General features: G+C 48.9%; 1 protein-coding gene across 3 annotated transcripts; it reads right to left on the reverse strand.

Moving 5' to 3' along the window:
- Nucleotides 1-904: 904 nt before the first annotated feature.
- LOC146356263 (uncharacterized) lies at nucleotides 905-17604 on the reverse strand. 3 transcript variants are annotated; one of them, XR_014787266.1, is made up of 3 exons: nucleotides 17248-17604; nucleotides 6282-9477; nucleotides 905-6201 (listed from the first exon to the last, which is right to left on the reverse strand). XR_014787266.1 is itself a non-coding variant. In XM_084831335.1 (2 exons), the coding sequence occupies exons 1-2, from the start codon at nucleotides 17294-17296 to the stop codon at nucleotides 7067-7069; spliced, it is 2460 nt and encodes an 819-aa protein (XP_084687461.1). In that variant the 5' UTR covers nucleotides 17297-17604; the 3' UTR covers nucleotides 905-7066. The 3 variants fall into 3 exon arrangements, 2 of the variants coding, with proteins under 2 accessions (XP_084687461.1, XP_084687462.1); XM_084831335.1 differs by having other exon boundaries at nucleotides 905-9477; XM_084831336.1 differs by lacking the exon at nucleotides 17248-17604 and adding an exon at nucleotides 16392-17189 and having other exon boundaries at nucleotides 905-9477.
- Between the last annotated feature and the right edge of the window lie 845 nt (nucleotides 17605-18449).

Here is an 18449-nt window from a genome sequence, read left to right on the forward strand (position 1 = left end):
GGTTAGACAAATTCCTTCAGGAGAAGGCTATCAGTGGCCACTAGTCCTGGGGAATATGGGTGGGAGGATGCAGTTGCACTCATGTCCTGCTTGTGTGTCACCTGCATGGTAGTAAACAATGTTCCCAAATTTCAGCCTCCTGCTTTTTAAAGTTTTCTTTCTATAAACCAAAACATGCCTGGGACATAAGATTATCTCACAAAGATTTTTACTATTGTGGTGTTCTTGGCAATGGAACTTATTGCAGCACAAAGTGCCCCATGCCCTTTTGATTAAACTACAAGTGATCTTAGGCTGTTTTGCATGCCAGCAAGAGCAGGATACCCCTCCCACACCCAGACACTGTGACACTGAAAACTAAAATCCATTGCTGTTATGCTGATTGTAATATGCTGGGGGAAAGATCAATCTCCAGTGAATAAGATGATAACATCACAAGGCTCATGAGGTTTGATAATAAGGCAACAAGAGGGACTCGTAGAGCTACTGACAAGCTTGCTGCTTTCAAGGACATCTGGACAAAGTTTGTGGAGCGGCTACCCAAGTAGTACACATCAGGGAGAACTGGTGGCATTCAGGGGGTAATGTCCATTCAAACAGTACATGCCAAGCAAACCAGGGAAATAGGGCATAAAGGTGTGGTGTGCTGCGGTGCTGGGACATCTTGTCCTCTCAGGGGAGATGTGTCAGGGTGGACACTGAGCCCATAGAATCCCAGAGTAGTTCTGATTCTGAGGAAGAGCAGCCGCTCCTGGGAGGGGAGCACACTCCTCTTTCCCAGGGCCAACAGCTGACAGAGATTCCTCCCACCAGCATTCCTAGCTGAGATAGCAGTCCTGGGAGTGACAGGGCGCGGGAAGCAGACTTGGTGGACGCACGACGCCGACGCAGAGAGCGGTGCCAGATGGAGGGCGCGGAAAGGAGGCGTAGTGCCCGGTTGGCGCGCAAACAACGGCTGCGCCCAGAGGATCCAAGGGAAAAGGGGAGGGACTCTCCCTAGTCCTTAAGTTCAGGGGTCTGCCAGTAATTCCCTTTCAAACGGGGACCAACTGTTCCAACGTAGGGCATAGGTACTCTGCTGTTCATATCTAGTTGCTAACAGTAGAGTTGTTAAGTTGTGAAAGAGAAATAAAGCTTTGAAAAGAATCCATTTGTCTGTGTCTGGACTTGGCTACTGGATTAGACTGAGAGAGGCCTCCAGGAGCCCTTGACAAGATGTGTACCTGGGCAGGCAGCCTGGAGCCCCACAGGAAACCCAGCTTGGGTTCAACATGATGACAAAACTTGGGGAACCCTGTTTCCACGCTGGGAGAAATGTGGTGGGGGACAATTTCTTCACAAGTGCTGAAGTTGCCGAAGCATTGCTAAGCAAAAGCTTAGCTTATGTAGGCACACTGAGAAAGAATAAACCATACATCCCACCCAAGATGCAGCCACATCCATGCACGGAACCACTGTCATCACTATTTGGTTTTGACCCTGACTCTACTTTGGAATCTTATATTCCCCCAAAAGGGAAAGCTGTCATTCTCCACTCCTCAATGCTTTATGTCACGGTGGTGCGTGGGGAGTCCAAAAAGCCAAATATAATTGCATGTCACAATGCCACCAGAAGTGGACAACCTTGACCACCTTGTGAGGAACGACACCTGTAAGCGTAAAATTAACAGGTGCCCAATGTGCTTTTAAAAGATATGTTGGACACAGCAGCTAGCGCCAGCTATGCGTTGTGGGTCCTCACACATGCTGCAGGAGAGCGGCGTGCCAAAACGGAAAAGGCACCTGTTCCTCACGGCTCTTGGGAAAGAACTGGTACGTCCCGAGGTGCAGCGAAGAGTGCAAGTCACGCCACCTCTCAGTGCGAGCATCAGGTGCGATGCACATGCTCTGGGTTGTGTACACCAACCTCTGCCTCCACCAGTACAACCCTCTGCGTCGAAAGGACACTGCAACTTCTGCGCTAGAGCAATGGATTAAAAAAAACCCACCAGGCAGTGAGTGCACCAGCCGTGGGAGGCTTGTTTGTACAGAGCACTGAACTGAAGTGCCCTTTGTGCCAGCAGGTTGGTGCAAACAATGACTTTTCATTGGGACACTGGCCTCGCTGCAAACAGCTTTGTGTACGGGGTAGAAAAATGACCCCAAAGAAGACCAACGTTAGTGTTCAAGAATTATAGATGTTTTTCTTCATGCCAGTTTGTGTTCTGCCATCTTTGGTTCAAAAATACTGTTTTTATTGTTTCTAATTGAAAATAAAAATATTTGATCTTTAAAGATTCAGAAATGTTGTTGGTCACTCTACAAGCAAAAATGGGAGCTATTGTGTATTCAGAACAAACATTCCACCTCATGTGATGGTGTGTTTTCTGCATCTGGGTGTTTTGATATTGTTAAACATGCTTCATTATGATTAACAAAAACTGTGGTATTGGGGACATTTTTACCCCCAAATGTATTGGAATTCGGGTTGGGGTGCAAAAAGTCCCCAAGTATGGCATTTGTTATTTTCTAGGGAAAATGCGCTGACTATGCATTAACTTCCAGGAAGCAAGGAGATAATTTATGAGGACATGTTCATCAGTCAATATTAAAAGTGTTGAAATACGAATTTTACCTGTATAATAACCTCCTCCCAAATACAGGAAACTATTGGGCATTGTCAAAACATACGGTTAAAACAAGCATTCGCTGTGTTACACCTCCAGCAACTAGATTTTTTTTCCAAATTTTTTTATTGTGAGTTTTAACAAAACAAACAAAAACATACCCAATTAAATATAACAACATATTCTAAAATCCTGTTTCAAATATTAAAATATTATAGGGAGAAAAAGAGAAATAAGTTACACGTAAACTTCAGTAAAAGTAGACCAGACATCCAACGAGAAGCCCATTTGCAAGTTACGCCTATATACCACTCTTTCAAATGTTAGCATTAAGTCTTCAATCCATCTGGGTAGGGGCAAATGCCTCTTCCTTGTTCTCCTTGATCTCTCAGCAGATTTTGATACCATTGATCAAGGTATCCTCCTGGACCGCCTGGAGGGGTTGGGCATAGTGGGCACCGTATTACTGTGGTTCTGTTCCTTCCTGTCTGGCAGGTACCAGAGGGTAGCTCTGGTGGAGGAGACTTCAGATCCTTGGCTGCTCATTTGCGGGTTGACACAGGGTTCTATTTTCTCCCCAGTGTTATTTAACATCTATGTGAAGCCGCTGGGGCTATCATCAAGAGGTTTGGGGTGCAGGGTCACCAATATGCGGATGACATGCAACTCTACTTCTCATTTAAATCCTCGCCAAGCTTGGCTGTAGAAACCCTGTCCAAGTGTCTGGAGACGGGGAGTAGCTGGATGGGAAGGAATAAGCCGAAACTGAACCCCGACAAAACCAAAGTACTCTTGGTGGGAGACAAGGGGAGGTTGGGGGATGTTGAGCTGGTGTCCGCAGCCTGGGAGTCATTTTAGACTCCCAGCTGTCCATGGAGGCTCAGGTGTCGCCTAGACTACTGTAATGCACTCTATGTGGGGTTACCCTTGAAGACGGCTCAGAAGTTGCAGCTGGTGCAGAACGCAACAGCCCGCCTGATTAAAGGCAGCCATCAGCAAGATCACATCACTCCAGTGCCAGGAGTTGCACTGGTTGCCAGTTGTTTTCCAGGCCCAATTCAAGGTGTTGGAATTGACCTTTAAAGCCCTATACAGTTCCAGCTCAGTCTATCTTAAGGAGTGCCTCCAGGAACACCAGGGATGCCGCTCAACGAGATCAGCCTTGGAAGGCCTTCTTTCTGCCCCATCAGCCAGGACAGCTAGGCTGGTGAGGACTAGGGAGAGGGCCTTTTCTGTGGTGGCAACCACTCTGTGGAATTCCCTCCCTAGTGACCTCCACCATGCCCCCTCTTTGATGAGCTTCCACCAGGCTTTGAAAACCTGGCTGTTCAGGCAGGCATTTGGGATGAGTTAGGGTTTTTTAGAGCAATGTTGTTTTGTTCAGTTGATTATGTTGTATTTTGTGTTATTCATATTGTATGCTGCCTAGAGTGGCTGGGCAGATGGGTAGCTAATAAATCTAATAAATAAATAAATAAAATCCATTGCATTATAGGCGGTGAGCTTTTGTCCTTCCAGTATCGTAATATCAGTCTTTTAGCAACCAAAAGGGCACAAAGGATCCATTCACAGTGACCATGTGTTACATTCCGAAAAGCAGGTAAGTAATTTAAGAGAACGTTTACATCAGTAAATATTAAAGAGCTTTCCAATACAAAATTTATCCGTATAATAACTTCCTGCCAAAAGGAGGCAACTGTTGGGCATTTCCAAAACATATGAATAAGAGAAGCATTAACTGCATTACACCTCCAACAATTAGACAAGTTTGACAAACCTTTATTAAAGAGACGTTGTAGCATCCAATAGACCTGAAACAAAAGGTTTTGCTGAATAAGGCGTAACTGAAGATCCATAGAGATATCCGATACAGATGCCCAAATGCCAGCTCATTGATTAGACAAAATAGGACGTTCCAATTCCCTGTTCCATTCCCGCTGTAGACCACATGTATCTTAGTTATTCATTGATAAGTATTTGTAAACATGAATGTGGGTCGATATCTCTGGTCAGTTTCAATACGTTTTTCCAATAGCAAAGGAGATTCCAAGGCAGTAAAAGCGGCAGGATGGAATCAAGATACTAAGAAATGTTTCAATTGCAAATACTGCCATTCCACTGTAGTAGGCAAATCAAATTTATCTCGCAAAATTTGAAAGTAGCAAATATATTTAAATCATATTTATTCACCATTTATTTACCACATTTACATACTGCTCCACACTGAAGACAGATTCTTGACTGCCGAACAATAAAAGATAAAAATTAGAAAATAAAAGGATAAAACTCCATATTAAAAATGGTTACTTTTTGAAACAATATTAATAAAAGCTGTGGCTGGTCAGTTAAGGAAGGCTTCCTAAATTAACGATGTTTTCAGGAGGCGCCCGTCTGACCTCCAGAGGCAGGGAGTTCCACAGAAAGGGGGCTACCACACTGAAGGCTCTTCTCTGGGAGGACTCCAATCCAACCATACATCCATGTGGAAGCACGAGGAAAATGCCCTCTGATGACCTCAATGGCAGGGCAGGCTGATAAGGGAGAAGGCGCTCTCTCAGATACCCTGGTCCCAAGTGGTTTAAGGCTTTAAACACTAGTGCCACAATTTTGAATCTGGATCAGTGCCAAAGAGGCAGCCAGTGCAGCTCCGTCAGGAGAGGAGTTGCAGGATGAAAAGGGGCAGCTCCTGGAGACAGCTGAGCTGCTGCGTTCTGCACTAGCTCCAGCTCCCGGAGCAGCCCGACACAAAGCGCATCGCAGTAACCCAGTCTTGCGGTTACTACTGCCAGTAACACTGTAGCCAAGGTAGCCCTATCCAGGAGGGGCTGCAGCTGATGAACCAGCGGAAGCCAGTAAGAGGCAGTCCAAATCACCATGGCCAACGGGGCCCCAAGAGTGATGGATCTAGGTGTTCCCTCCTGGCTGCGGACCTGATCTTTCAAAGGGAGGTCAAGGCCATCCAGAAGAAGCCATGAGCCTCGGGAATCATGCACCCATAGGGTTCGTAGGTCACCCATAGATTTTACCAGGTTCCAGCTTCAGTTTATTGGCCCTCATCCAGCCCATTACTGAATCTGGGCACTGATCCAGGACTTGCACAGCCCCACTTGATTTAGATCACAGGGAGATGGAGCTGCGTATCATCAGCACACTGACGGCACTGGGCTCCAAATCCCCTCATGTCAAGTATTTCTAAGCATGGATCATGGGTCGATATGACTGATCAGCCTCGAGAAGTGCTTCCAATACTCTCTGCAGCTGGAGAAGCGGCGGGGCCAAACCTAGATTCTAACAAATGCTGCAACTGCAAGATTTCCGTTCACTCAGCAGGCAAGTCGTCCTCGGCACACAGAGCTCAGAGTGACAAAAACTCATCAGCAGCACCCACTACTCGATCCAAGATAAAGATCAACGTATCTGTCCAGTGCTGCCACAAAAGATATTTTTGGCATTTTTAAATTTGGATTTCCACATGAAGTCTATTTAGGATGACAAAATGAACCCTATCTGCTTGTCCCGAGAAACTAATGCCATCCATTTAGACAGAGGATTCACATTAGAAGATTCCAGAAGTGACCAAGGTGGAAAATCAAATCTAAACAGAAAAGACCAAAATTTAGTACACGTCAACAAATAGGCCCGATGACTTAAGCAAGATCCGGAAAGCCAACCCACCCTCTTTAATTGAAAGTTGCATCCTGTTCAAGGATATTCACATTTTCAAAACAGCACACTGAGTGTCAGTGTTAAATGAAGACACGACTGCCACTTCTCTCAATGTTTGTCCATGGAAAGGAAGAGGACACCCTCTTGTCCGTTGCCTCAGGCAGAAAAATGTCTTGGGCTTTACCAGCACCTACTCCATACACCTGCACATTCTCCAAGTGTCCCCACTAACACATTAGAGGTGTCCGTAAGTGGGAAGGAGAGCGTTTGTGTGATGGTTTACAAAGCTCCCCTTTATTTTACAGACTTCTGCATCACCTCCCATGCTGTGCTAGAGGATCACCCTAGAGAACATTTAGGGGGCTCTAAAGGGAAGGCGGAATCCAACAAAATCAAGTCTCTAACTCCGCTAAATTATAAAACTTTCTGTCAACAGGCAAAGTTAGAGATGTTGTTTTTTTACACATTGTTTGACAAATTTATATCCTTAAAGGAAACAGTGTTGGGACATGGGGAATTATTAATCTAATCACCCATGTATATTCTAATCATCTGCACTGTGAGGCGTCTTAGAGGTAGGGTAAGACAGGCGCCCTGTCTCAAGCTCCTTTTATAATCCAGATACGGAAACGGTTTCTCCTGCCTCGCACCCGTAAGTGGAGTCAAATAGCTCTAGGGGGGCTGCTAACCAAGGAAAAGTCTGGGGGACACTGAGAGCATATACTCTGGCTGACCCTGGTTCCAGTTTCATCTCAGGCTGTCTGATAAGTAGACCATTCCTCCTGAGTAGGCCCTTAATCATGCGTACTTCCTGGGCGAAAAGGTATTCTGGGAATCAGGTAGGCACTCCCACCATGGCTCTGAGTATCCCATTGGATACATTGCCATCCATGCTCTGATAAGCCATGGGTGGTGGGAGGAGTCTCTGGAAATATGGCCGGGTTCGCAACAGGGTTGAACGGTTTGTTGGGAACCTCAGATGAGGTGCTGCTGTCACAGGGTCCCTCTTTTTGCCCCAGGTCTATGGCAGGAGAGGCTTGTTCCGGGATCTCAGACTTCTCCTTTTCCAAAGAGATCTCTCTGTGAGGTCTTCTTTGATGTGAAATAAGGGATGACCTTCGACTGAAGCACCTTCCACATACCACACATTTATATGGTTTTTCCCCTGTGTGACTTCTCTGATGGCTGTTAAGGGTTCTTCTCCAGCAGAATCTCTTCCCACACTCCAAGCATTTAAATGGTTTCTCCCCTGTGTGAGTTCTCTGATGGCAATTAAGGGTATTTATCTGGCAGAATCTCTCCCCACACTCCAAGCATTTAAATGGTTTCTCCCCTGTGTGAATTCTTTGATGTAAAAACAGGTATGCCTTCCGGCGGAAATTTTTTCCACATTGCAAGCATTTAAACGGTTTCTCCTCTGTGTGAGTGGTTTGATGTAATGTCAGAGTTGCTTTCAAACTAAAGCTCTTCCCACACTCCAAACACTGATATGGTTTCTCCCCTGTGTGAGTTGTTTGATGGCGAATAAGGGCAGTGCTATTGTAGAATCTCTTTCCACACTCTAAGCATTGATATCGTTTCTCCCCAGTGTGAGTTCGTTGATGGACACTAAGGGCAGACTTTCCCTTGAAGCTCTTTCCACACTCCTGGCATTTATATACTTCTCCCCCAACGTGAATAATTGTATGTGCTATAAGAGAATCCTTCAGCCGGAAACTATTTCCACACTCCAGGCATTTAAACGGGTTCTCTCCTGTGTGAATTCTTCGATGTCTAGCAAGGTTACTGTTCTTGCTGAAGCTCCTTCCACACTCCAAACATGTGAATGGGTTGTCGTCTCTGTGAAATATCTCATGATATTTAAGGCTTCTCCTGGAAAGGAAACTCCTTCCACACTGCAAACATTCAAATGGTTTCTCTCCTGTGTGAATTCGCTGATGTTCTACAAGGCCATGCTTCCGGGTGAAGTGCTTTCCACACAGCAAACATTCAAATGTTTTTTTCCCTGTGTGTATTCGTTGATGTGAAGTAAGGGCCTCCTTCTGGTTGAAGCTTTTTCCACACTCCAGGCATTTAAATGGTTTTTCTCCTGTGTGAGTTCCTCCATGTTTAGCAAGGTCACACTTCTTGCTGAAGCTCTTTCCACACTCCAGACATGTAAATGGGTTGTCTTCTCTGTGAATTACCTGATGACGAGTAAGGCTTTCCTTGTAAAGGAAACTCTTTCCACAATGCAAACATTCAAATAGTTTCTCTCCTGTGTGAATTCGGTGATGTGTTGCAAGGTTCACCTTTGAGCAGTATCTCTTTCCACACTGCAAACATTCATATGGTTTTTCCCCTGTGTGAATTCGTTGATGTAAATTAAGGGCCCCCTTCTGACAAAATGCTTTTCCACATGCCAGGCACTGAAATGGTTTCTCTCCTGTGTGAATTCTTCGATGTCTGCAAAGCTCATACTTCCACCGGAAGCTCTTTCCACACTCCAGACATGTAAATGAGTTGTCTTTTCTGTGAATTACCTGGTGAGTAGTAAAGGTTTCCTTGCACTTGAAGCTCTTTCCACACTGCAAACATTCCAACGGTTTGTCCCCTATGCGCATTCTTTGATGTAAATTAAGGGCCTCCTTCTGGCAGAAGCTCTTTCCACATTCCTTGCATTGAAATGGCTTCTCCCCAGTGTGAGTTCTTTCATGCACTTGAAGGGCACCCTTCTGTCGGAATCTCCTTCCACAATCCAAGCACTGAAATGGTTTCTCCCCTGAGTGGATTCTTTGATGGACAGTAACTGCCCCCTTCCGACTAAATGCTTTCCCGCACTCCAGACAGTGAAATGGTTTCTCCCCTGTGTGTGTTCTTTGATGGTCGAGAAGGTCAGCGCTCTGTCTGAAACTCTTTCCACACTCAAGGCATTTATATCGTTTCTTTGCTGTCTGGGTTGTGCAGTGGTCATCAAGGGTTGATTTAGGAGCGGACATTTTTCCACACACAGGGTATTTCTTCACTTTCTCTTCTTCGGGTGTTTTTTGTTGTACCATAATTGCATGGAAGTCACCATCCAGACATTTATTCCTCTCTTCATTTCTTTGGTTTCTCTCCAGCTTGTTCAGCCCATCTCGATTTCCAATACTCGCTCTCATGTCTGGCCACTTCTCACTTTCATTGGAGACTTGATGTGCTCTTTCATTTGTTTTCTGCCACAAATCTATGGATGGAAGAAAAAGAGAAACAGAATGTGAATGAGAAATAAACAAGCTCAAGAGCACATTCAAAAAGGCAACCTCTACTTCAGTTTAGCTGAGCTCAGGAAGCACACATGGAGGAGGAGCGGCACCAAGCTGAGCTCAGTGGCTGTGGGGGGTTTTTATGTACTGCCTGCAGTGAGCTAGGGTGGCAAAAAGCAAGTGTCTCGAACCATCTTTTTCCTAGGTTCTACAGGTTGTTTGGGTACTAACTACAAAAAGGATCTTCCTTCAATTAGCTTGAAAATATTTTTTAATTTGCATGTTCATGTCATTTGCACTTGGAGAAAATCAGTAGAAGACAGAGGCAACATGGATCCTTGGTGAGATCCACCTTGGTGACATCCACCTTGGTGACATCCAGCACGTTAAGCACTGCCAGTCAGAGTAAACATTACTGGTTTAAACAGCCCAGCCATCTGATTCAAGGCAGTTTCTTAAACTAATTGGCAGGAGTTCACATAGAGAAAGGGGAAAGCAGATCACACCACATAAATTCTATTAGGTTTTCTTTTCAACTGAGACTCACAGGCATCAAACTCACACTTTGCATATTTATTTGCCACTCTTTGGTCAAAGGAGTCCACCAAGGCAACTCCCAGCAATATTAGTACCAAGAGCTCACTTAAAACAACAGTCGCCCAGTCAGAAGCACCACAACCAGATAGAAAACAAGAGGCATCTAGCATTAGCAGTAAAAACAACCCCGTTGAAACATGATAGTCTTCACTACCAAGCTAAGAACTGGAAGGGAAGGACGAGGTAGACTTCCTGGAATTGGGAGGTGCACGGGTCCACAGGAAAGAAGGCACAGTTTCAATGGACTGACTCAGTATTTTTCAGACGTTTCCTGTGCTCATGTTGTTGTTGTTCAGTCGTTCAGTCGTGTCCGACTCTTTGTGACCCCATGGACCACAGCACGCCAGGCCTTCCTGTCCTGCGCTCTCTCCCGGAGTGTGCTCAAGTTCATATTCATTGCATCGGTGATGCTATCTAGCCATCTCATCCTCTGCCGTCCCCTTCTCCTTTTGCCTTCAGTCTTTCCCAGCATCAGGGTCTTTTCCAGGGAGTTTTCTCTTCGCATTAGGTGGCCAAAATATTGGAGCTTCAGTTTCAGTATCTGTCCTTCCAATGAGCAGTCAGAGTTGATTTCCTTTAGGATGGACTGATTTGACCTCCTTGCAGTTCAGGGGACTCATAAGAGTCTTCTCCAGCACCACAGTTCAAAAGCACAGATTCTTTGGCGCTTAGCCTTCCTTATAGTCCAGCTCTCACAGCCATACGTTACTACTGGGGAAAACCATAGCTTTGATAATGCGGACCTTTGTCAGCAGGGTGATGTCTCTGCTTCTCACTATGCTGTCTAGGTTTGCCATAGCTTTCCTCCCAAGGAGCAAGCATCTTTTAATTTCATGGCTACAGTCACCGTCTGCGGTGATCTTGGAGCCCAAGAAAATAAAATCTGTCACTGCGTCCATTTCTTCCCCTTCCATATGCCAGGAAGTGATGGGGCCACATGCCATGATCTTCGTTTTTTTATTGTTGAGTTTCAAACCAGCTTTTGCACTCTCCACTTTCATCCTCAACAAGAGGCTCTTGAGATCCTCTTCGCTTTCTGCCATTAGGGTGGTATCGTCTGCGTATCTGAGCTTGTTGATAATTCTCCGGCATCTTAATTCCGACCTGTGATTCATCCAACCCGGCGTTTCTCATGATGTACTCTGCATATAAGTTAAATAAGCAGGGCAACAATATGCAGCCTTGTCGTACTCCTTTCCCAATTTTGAACCAATCGGTTGTTCCATGTTTGGTTCTTACTGTTGCTTCTTGACCCTCGTACAGGTTTCTCAGGAGACAGGTAAGGTGGTCTGGTACCCCCATCTCTTTCAGAATTTGCCACAGTTTGTTGTGATCCACACAATCAAAGGCTTTAGCGTAGTCAATGAAGCAGAAATAGACATTTTTCTGGAATTCTCTTGCTTTCTCCATGATGCAGCGAATGTTGGCGATTTGATCTCTAGTTCCTCTGCCTCTTCGAAACCCAGCTTGTACTTCTGGTAGTTCTCGGTTCGCATACTGCTGAAGCCTAACTTGTAGGATTTTGAGCATCACCTTGCTGGCATGTGAAATGAGCGCAACTGTACGGTAGTTTGACCTGGCATGTATTACTGAGACCTGGGTGGGGGAACTGGGAGGGGTCACTCTCTCCCAGCTGTGCCCTCCTGGGTAGTCGGTGCAGCACCAACACCGACTTGAGGGTTGGGGAGGGAGGGTTGCCGTGGTCTATAGGAATTCAATCTCCCTCTCCAGGCTTCCTGCTCATTCAAGTGCAGATCTTGAGTGTTTGTACCTTGTGTTGGGTACCCGGGACAGATTAGGGATTCTGTTGGTGTACCGCCCACCCCGCTGCCCATCAGACTCCCTGCCTGAGCTGACGGAGGTGGTCTCGGACTTGGTGTTGAGGACCCCTAGGATGATGGTCCTGGGGGATCTCAACTTCCATGCCGAGGCCGCTGTATCCGGGACGGCTCAGGACTTCATGGCCGCCATGACAACCATGGGGCTGTCCCAACATGTCATCGGCCCAACGCATATAAAAGGACACATGCTTGATCTGGTTTTCTCGACTGGGCAGGAGGATGGTGATCTGAAAGTGGAGGAATTAACATCTGTCCCTTTGTCATGGACAGATCACTTCCTGATGAGGTTTAGACTCCTGGCAGCCTTCCCCCTCTGCAAGGGTGGGGGACCTATTAAAATGGTCCGCCCCCGGAGATTAATGGATTCCGATGGATTCCAGAGGGCTCTGGGGGATTTTCCTGCTGGTATGGCTGGTGCTCCTGTCGAAGCCCAGGTCGCTCTGTGGAATGCAGATGACTCAGGTGGCTGACACGATCGCGCCCAAGCGCCCTCTCCCTCTGAGCAGAGCCCAGCCAGCTCCTTGGTATACACCTGAGCTGAGGGCAATGAAGCAAGAGGGGAGACAGCTGGAACGCAGGTGGAGGAAAACTTGTGCTGAATCTGACTGAACACAGGTAAGAGCCCACTATCAAGCCTACTCTGTGGCGGTGAGGGTGGCAAAGAAACAGTTCTTTTCCACCAGCATTGCATCTTCTCGGTGTTGTCCAGCGGAGCTTTTCCGAGTGGTTCACAGCCTGTTACATTCTGGGCCAGGGAGAGAGATGGTGGAACCCTCGGTAGCACGCTGTGACAAGTTTGCACGGCACTTTGAGGATAAAGTCGCTCAGATTCGTCATGAATTGGACACCACCATTAATGCAGTTCCATTGGTAGAGGCGTTCAGAGCACCGTCTGGTCCAGTTTTATTGGATGAGTTTCAGTTACTGAGGCCTGAGGATGCGGACAAAGTGCTTGGCCAAGTCCGATCGACCACTTGTGTGCTTGACCCTTGCCCTTCATGGCTTATTAAATCAAACAAGGAGGGGTTGTCCAGCTGGGTCCAGGAGGTTGTAAATTCCTCCTTGAGAGAGGGAGTGGTGCCTGCCGCTTTAAAAGAGGCAGTAATTAGACCACTCCTGAAAAAGCCTAACCTGGACCCAGAGGATGTTAACAATTATAGGCCAGTGGCCAACATCCCCTTCCTTGGCAAGGTGCTTGAGTGGGTGGTTGTGGGACAGCTCCAGGCACTCTTGAATGAAACGGATTATCTAGATCCATTTCAATTGGGCTTCAGGCCTGGTTTTGGAACGGAAACTGCCTTGGTCGCCCTGCGGGATGACCTCTGCCGGGAGAGGGACAGGGGGAGTGCGACCCTGTTGATTCTCCTGGACCTCTCAGCGGCTTTCGATACCATCGACCATGGTATCCTTCTGGATAGGTTGTCTGGGTTAGGAGTTGGAGGCACTGCACTACAGTGGTTCCGCTCCTACTTGGATGGCCGATTCCAGAAGGTGGTGCTGGGGGATTATTGCTCTGTGCCATGGCAATTGTACCATGGGGTTCCACAGGGCTCTATTTTATCCCCCATGCTGTTTAACATCTACATGAAACCGCTGGGGGAGGTTATCCGGAGGTGTGGGCTGAGGTGCCATCAATATGCAGATAACACCCAGCTCTACCTCTCTTTCTCATCAAAACCAGGTGAGGCAGTGGCTGTTCTGAATCAGTGCCTGGGCACGGTAATGGACTGGATGACGGCTAAAAAACTGAAACTCAATCCAGACAAGAGGGAGGTACTGTTAGTGGGTGGTTCGTCTGCCCGGCTAGGTGATATTCAACCTGTTCTGGAGGGGGTTGCACTCCCCCTAAAGGATCAGGTTCGTAGTTTGGGGGTGCTCTTGGATCCAGAACTGTCACTTGAGGCACAGGTGAACTCAGTGGCACGGAGCACTTTTTATCAGCTTAGGCTGGTATACCAACTACGCCCTTATCTGGACAGAGATAGCCTAGCTACAGTTATCCATGCTCTGATAACTTCTCGTCTGGATTACTGCAATGCGTTATACGTGGAGCTGCCTTTGAAAATGGTCCGGAAACTTCAGCTGGTCCAAAATAGGGCAGCAAGATTGTTAACAGGGACTGGCCTGCGACCTCATATTACGCCAGTACTTCTCCAGCTGCACTGGCTGCCAGTCCATTTCCGGGCCCGATTCAAAGTGCTGGTGTTAACATTCAAAGCCCTTAACGGCTTGGGGCCAGTTTACCTGAAGGATCGCCTCCTCCCATATGTGCCTGCCTGGACCTTAAGATCATAATCAGTGGCCCTTTTCCGTGAGCCCCTGCCAAAGGAAGTGAGGCGGGGGCTACTAGGAGGAGGGCTTTTTCTGCTGTGGCACCCCGGCTCTGGAATGAGCTCCCTAGTGAGGTTCGCCTGGCGCCTACATTGTATTCCTTTCGGCGCCAGGTGGAGACCTTTTTATTTTCCCAGGCATTTTAGCATTTTAGCTTTCTAAATTTTTATCTTTGCTGTTTTAAATCTGTATTTTAAACTCTTGCACTGCTGCTAGGTTTTATTGCGGTTGTATTGTTATATTGTGGTTTTAATGTTCTATATATTTTAAATTGTTTTATTGTGTGTTGTTTGGTTTTAATTTTTGTGAACCGCCCAGACAGCTTCGGCTATTGGGCGGTATAGAAATGAAATAAATAAATAAATAAAAGTTTGAACACTCTTTGGCGCTGCCCTTCTTTGGAATTGGAATGTAAACTGACCTTTTCCAGTCTTGTGGCCACTGTTGAGTGTTCCAAATATGTTGGCATATTGAGTGCAGCACTTTAACAGCATCATCTTTTAGGATTTTAAAAAGCTCAGCTGGAATAGTGAACATCAAACAATATTGCTCATAGTGAACATCATAGTGAACATCAAACAATATTGGAGTAACGTGGTCCAAATAGCGGATTCCAGACACCAACCTGGCAGCAGCAATATACAGCAGCCGCACTATACAAACCCTCCTCAAGGGCAGCCTCACAGAGATCACAGTGCAGTAGTCTAACCTACACACTGGCAAGGCATGTCAGTGTCAAAGAGATCTGAGGAGGGAGATGCTGTAAGGAATGTAGTGGATAAGTAGAGATATTTGCAGAACTAAAACCCTCAAAATTCCAGTCAGTGCTGAGGGAACCATGAGAACCATGAAAACCCACCAGCTGTCTGAGGGAGCCCCGTGATTTCTAGGTAGAGAGGCAAATGGAAACAATGCAAGGTATTTCCAGAAAAGAAAGCCACATGCAGAGAGGGGACATGATGCATTTGGAATCATCCATTTGGTGCCTACCGGTTGCCCAGACAGGCAATGGTGTAAGGGAGGAGAAGCGAGCGCAGTTTCTCCCACACCCATACCTCAGCCCAGGGAAGGGAAGCCCCAGCCTAGAGAGAAGCACCCGCTTAGACCCTCCCGCCACGTCCACAGAGAGCCCCCTCGTATGGTCATGGGACCCACCCCACAATGAGGGGCTCCCCTCCTCTGCCTTTTGTGCCACCTGCGCTAACATTTGCTGAATGAAAGAGGTAGGATAGGAACCAATAGGGGTAGTGCACGCACAGGCAGCCCCATTCCTCGCGCAGCCATGATGTAGCACTTCCGATGGCAAGCCCCGACGCAAGGGAAAAAGCTGGTTTCTGGAAGGGCGCAGCAGGGCTGGATGCACCCGCCCCAGTGGATATTACCCATATACACAACGGAACCTTTAAGAAACAGAATGCATTGAGGGGAGTTAACATACCCAATGGGTTTTCCCCATATACAGCCTTCTTCGGGACAGTGTAAAAGGTGGAACGGAACGGGCCAGAACGGCCCCTTTATATTAAAAGAAACCATACCAAAAATAGGGGCATGTGTTAGAAACACTAGAAAACAATATTTTAGGACCCAACCCCTCACAGTATTATGTCATTATTAACCCCATAATGCCTAGAATATCCGGACCAGAATGGAAGGGCCTGGAAGGGCGAGTTCTGAATGAGCAAAATCAACCAAACTCACCAGTGACACAGAACTCCATGGCTGGGATGCAATAAGCCACGAAACATCCACAGAAACCACAATCCGATAGCCACTCCGGCAAATTTGGAGAAAAGTGGCCTGGCATGATTTCTGGGCATTATGGGGTTAATAATAACATAACATTGCAAGGGGTTTGGTCCTAAAATATTATTTTCTAGCGTTTCTAACACATGCCACTATTTTTGTCATGGTTTTTTAAAATATAAAGGAGCTGTTCTGACCCGTTACGTTCCGGCTTTTACACCGTCCCGTCATCTTCAGAGGTATTTAGAGGTATTCTGGAAAGCAAAGTACCAAGAGTTTCTCTGCCACCACAGGTACAAATCGGGTGAATCCCAAACTCATTTTGGGAATGTCCAAAATACAGAAATACGACTGCGACCATTGAAGAGTCACTGATATCTCACCTGTTTGGAGAATCTGCAAAATTCACCTGACGTTGCCAGCATGTGCTAACGTTAACACTTTGCAAGTTTTGGTTTTTAATGCTTCTATGCCTACCCATAACACACACAAAAAAGGTGTTTCGCATCATGTTACGTTTTTCAGGGCTCCTCCTGTGTCCTCTCCGCTGCACGAGCGCCCGGCGAGGGAGGCCGGCCGCGGGCCGAGCGGAGGTGCCGGCCTCAGGGGCCCGGCGCACACTGGCCGGGGGCGGCGCCGGGGGGACGAGCCCTTGCGCCGCCTGGCGCCCGCGCGGAGCCCGTCGCGGGCGCCCCGCCCCTTCCGACCCCCGCAAAGCAAGGCTGCTTCCTCCGCCCCGCTCCCCTCCTACCTTCCGCGCCTCGCAGCCCCGCCGCCCCCTCAGGAGCCGCTCTGGCCATCACGCCTCGCCGGGCGGACTCCCCCCAACACAAAGGCGGGGGCATTTCCGAGTGTTTAGGGAGAGGATCCGAGCGCCCCCTCCCCAATTGCGGAACTTCCTGCCCCGCTAGGAACCTGAGCTCTGCTCTCTTAACCCTCGGATTGCTGAGGGGCCGGAGCTGGGCTGCCTCCCTCCCCCCGCTGAAGCCTTCGCGCGGCTTCTCTAGCCCCCAGTCGCTGCCGCAGGACGCCTCAGGCCCGCGAAACCCCGGACGCAGCATCTCTCCCTGGGGCAACGGAGGAGCCCCTCCGAGGCCTGGTCTGCGGAGCGCCTCCCCTGCGGGCCCTCCGTCTGCGGGCGCCCCGCCCGGGGAATTATTTCTCCCCCCCCCGACCCCCGCGAAGCAAGGCTGCCGCCCCCGCCCCCGCCCCCGCCCCCGCCCCCGCCCCCGCCCCTACCTCGCGAGCCCGGCAGCCCCGCCGCCCCCGCCGGCGCCTCTCTGGCCATGACGCCTCGCCGGGCGGATTTCCCTTCCGGAAGGCGGGGGCGGGGCGCTTCCGGTCGCCCCCCCCCCCGCTGCGGCACGCCGGCCGCGCTAGGAACTCGGCTCCGCTCTTTTAACCCCCGGACTGCTGCGGGGAGGCCGCGCGCGGCTGCGGGGAGGCGGCCCGCTGGCCGGGGGGCTCCTCCCCCTCCTCCTGAGCAGCAGCGCGAAGGGGAGAGATTCGCGCCGCCTGCCAGAAACCCCCTCGGTTCGCTTCCGCCTTCCCCGACCCGGCGCCCTCCAGGCGCGTCGGACTGCAGCTCCCATCACGCCCAGCCCGCGTGGCCACCAGCCATGGGTTGTGGCAGTCTTAACTGGCCCTGCTGGCCGGGAGTGGCGGGAACTTATCTATTTCTTAAATTTATTAATCGTACAACATACAACAAAACAGTTTAAAACAACAACATTCTACCATAAAAACATTTTCCAAAATACCCTAGCCCACCCCAAGTGCCTGCCTGAACAACCACACTTTTAATGCACGGCAGAAGCTCATAAAAGAGGGGGCATGGCGGAGTTCCCTAGGGAGGGAGTTCCACAGAGTGGGGGCCACCACAGAGAAGGCCCTCTCCCTCGTCCCCACCAGTCTAGCTGTCCCGGCTGATGGGACACAGAGAAGGCCATCCGAGGCTGATCTTGTTAAGCGGCTTGTCTGGTGCTGCTGGAGGCGCTCCTTAAGATAGGCTGGGCCAGAAACATACAGGGTTTTAAAGGTCAAAACCAACACCTTGAATGTGGCCCGGAAAACAACTGGTAACCAGTGCAACTCCTTCAGCACTGGAGTGATGTGATCTTGCCGGCGGCTGCCTTTAATCAGACGAGCCGCCGCGTTCTGTAATTGCAGTCCAGGGCATCTGGAGCACGCCAGGTCGGTTGAGGCGGAGCGCCGTCTCCGCCCCCCGGTTCCTTCCCTGGAAGCGCCAAGCGTGAAGTGCAGCGAGGGAGGCCACCCAGCTTCTGCCCCACAGCCCCGGCCCAGAGGGCCAAGAGCACGCGGCGCGGGTGTCCCCGCCTTGTGGGAGGCGCGTTCCTGTTTCTCCCATTGCTGCTCGGTAAGGATGCGGCCAAGGGGCCCTGTGTGGCTGCTGCGCCTGCCCGGGCCCTGCAGGCGAACCT

Source organism: Heloderma suspectum, chromosome 2 (genome assembly GCF_057233095.1).
Source record: "Heloderma suspectum isolate Gila_16-S chromosome 2, 16-S_ref, whole genome shotgun sequence".
NCBI lineage: Eukaryota > Metazoa > Chordata > Lepidosauria > Squamata > Helodermatidae > Heloderma > Heloderma suspectum.

Bases quoted from the DNA above. Each gene is read 5' to 3' on its own strand.
- LOC146356263 (XM_084831335.1), bottom strand. From the start codon at position 17,296: ATGGCCAGAGAGGCGCCGGCGGGGGCGGCGGGGCTGCCGGGCTCGCGA. The intron at 9,478-17,247 runs GTAGGGGCGGGG...TTCCATCCATAG, and splicing joins GGGGCTGCCGGGCTCGCGAG to ATTTGTGGCAGAAAACAAAT.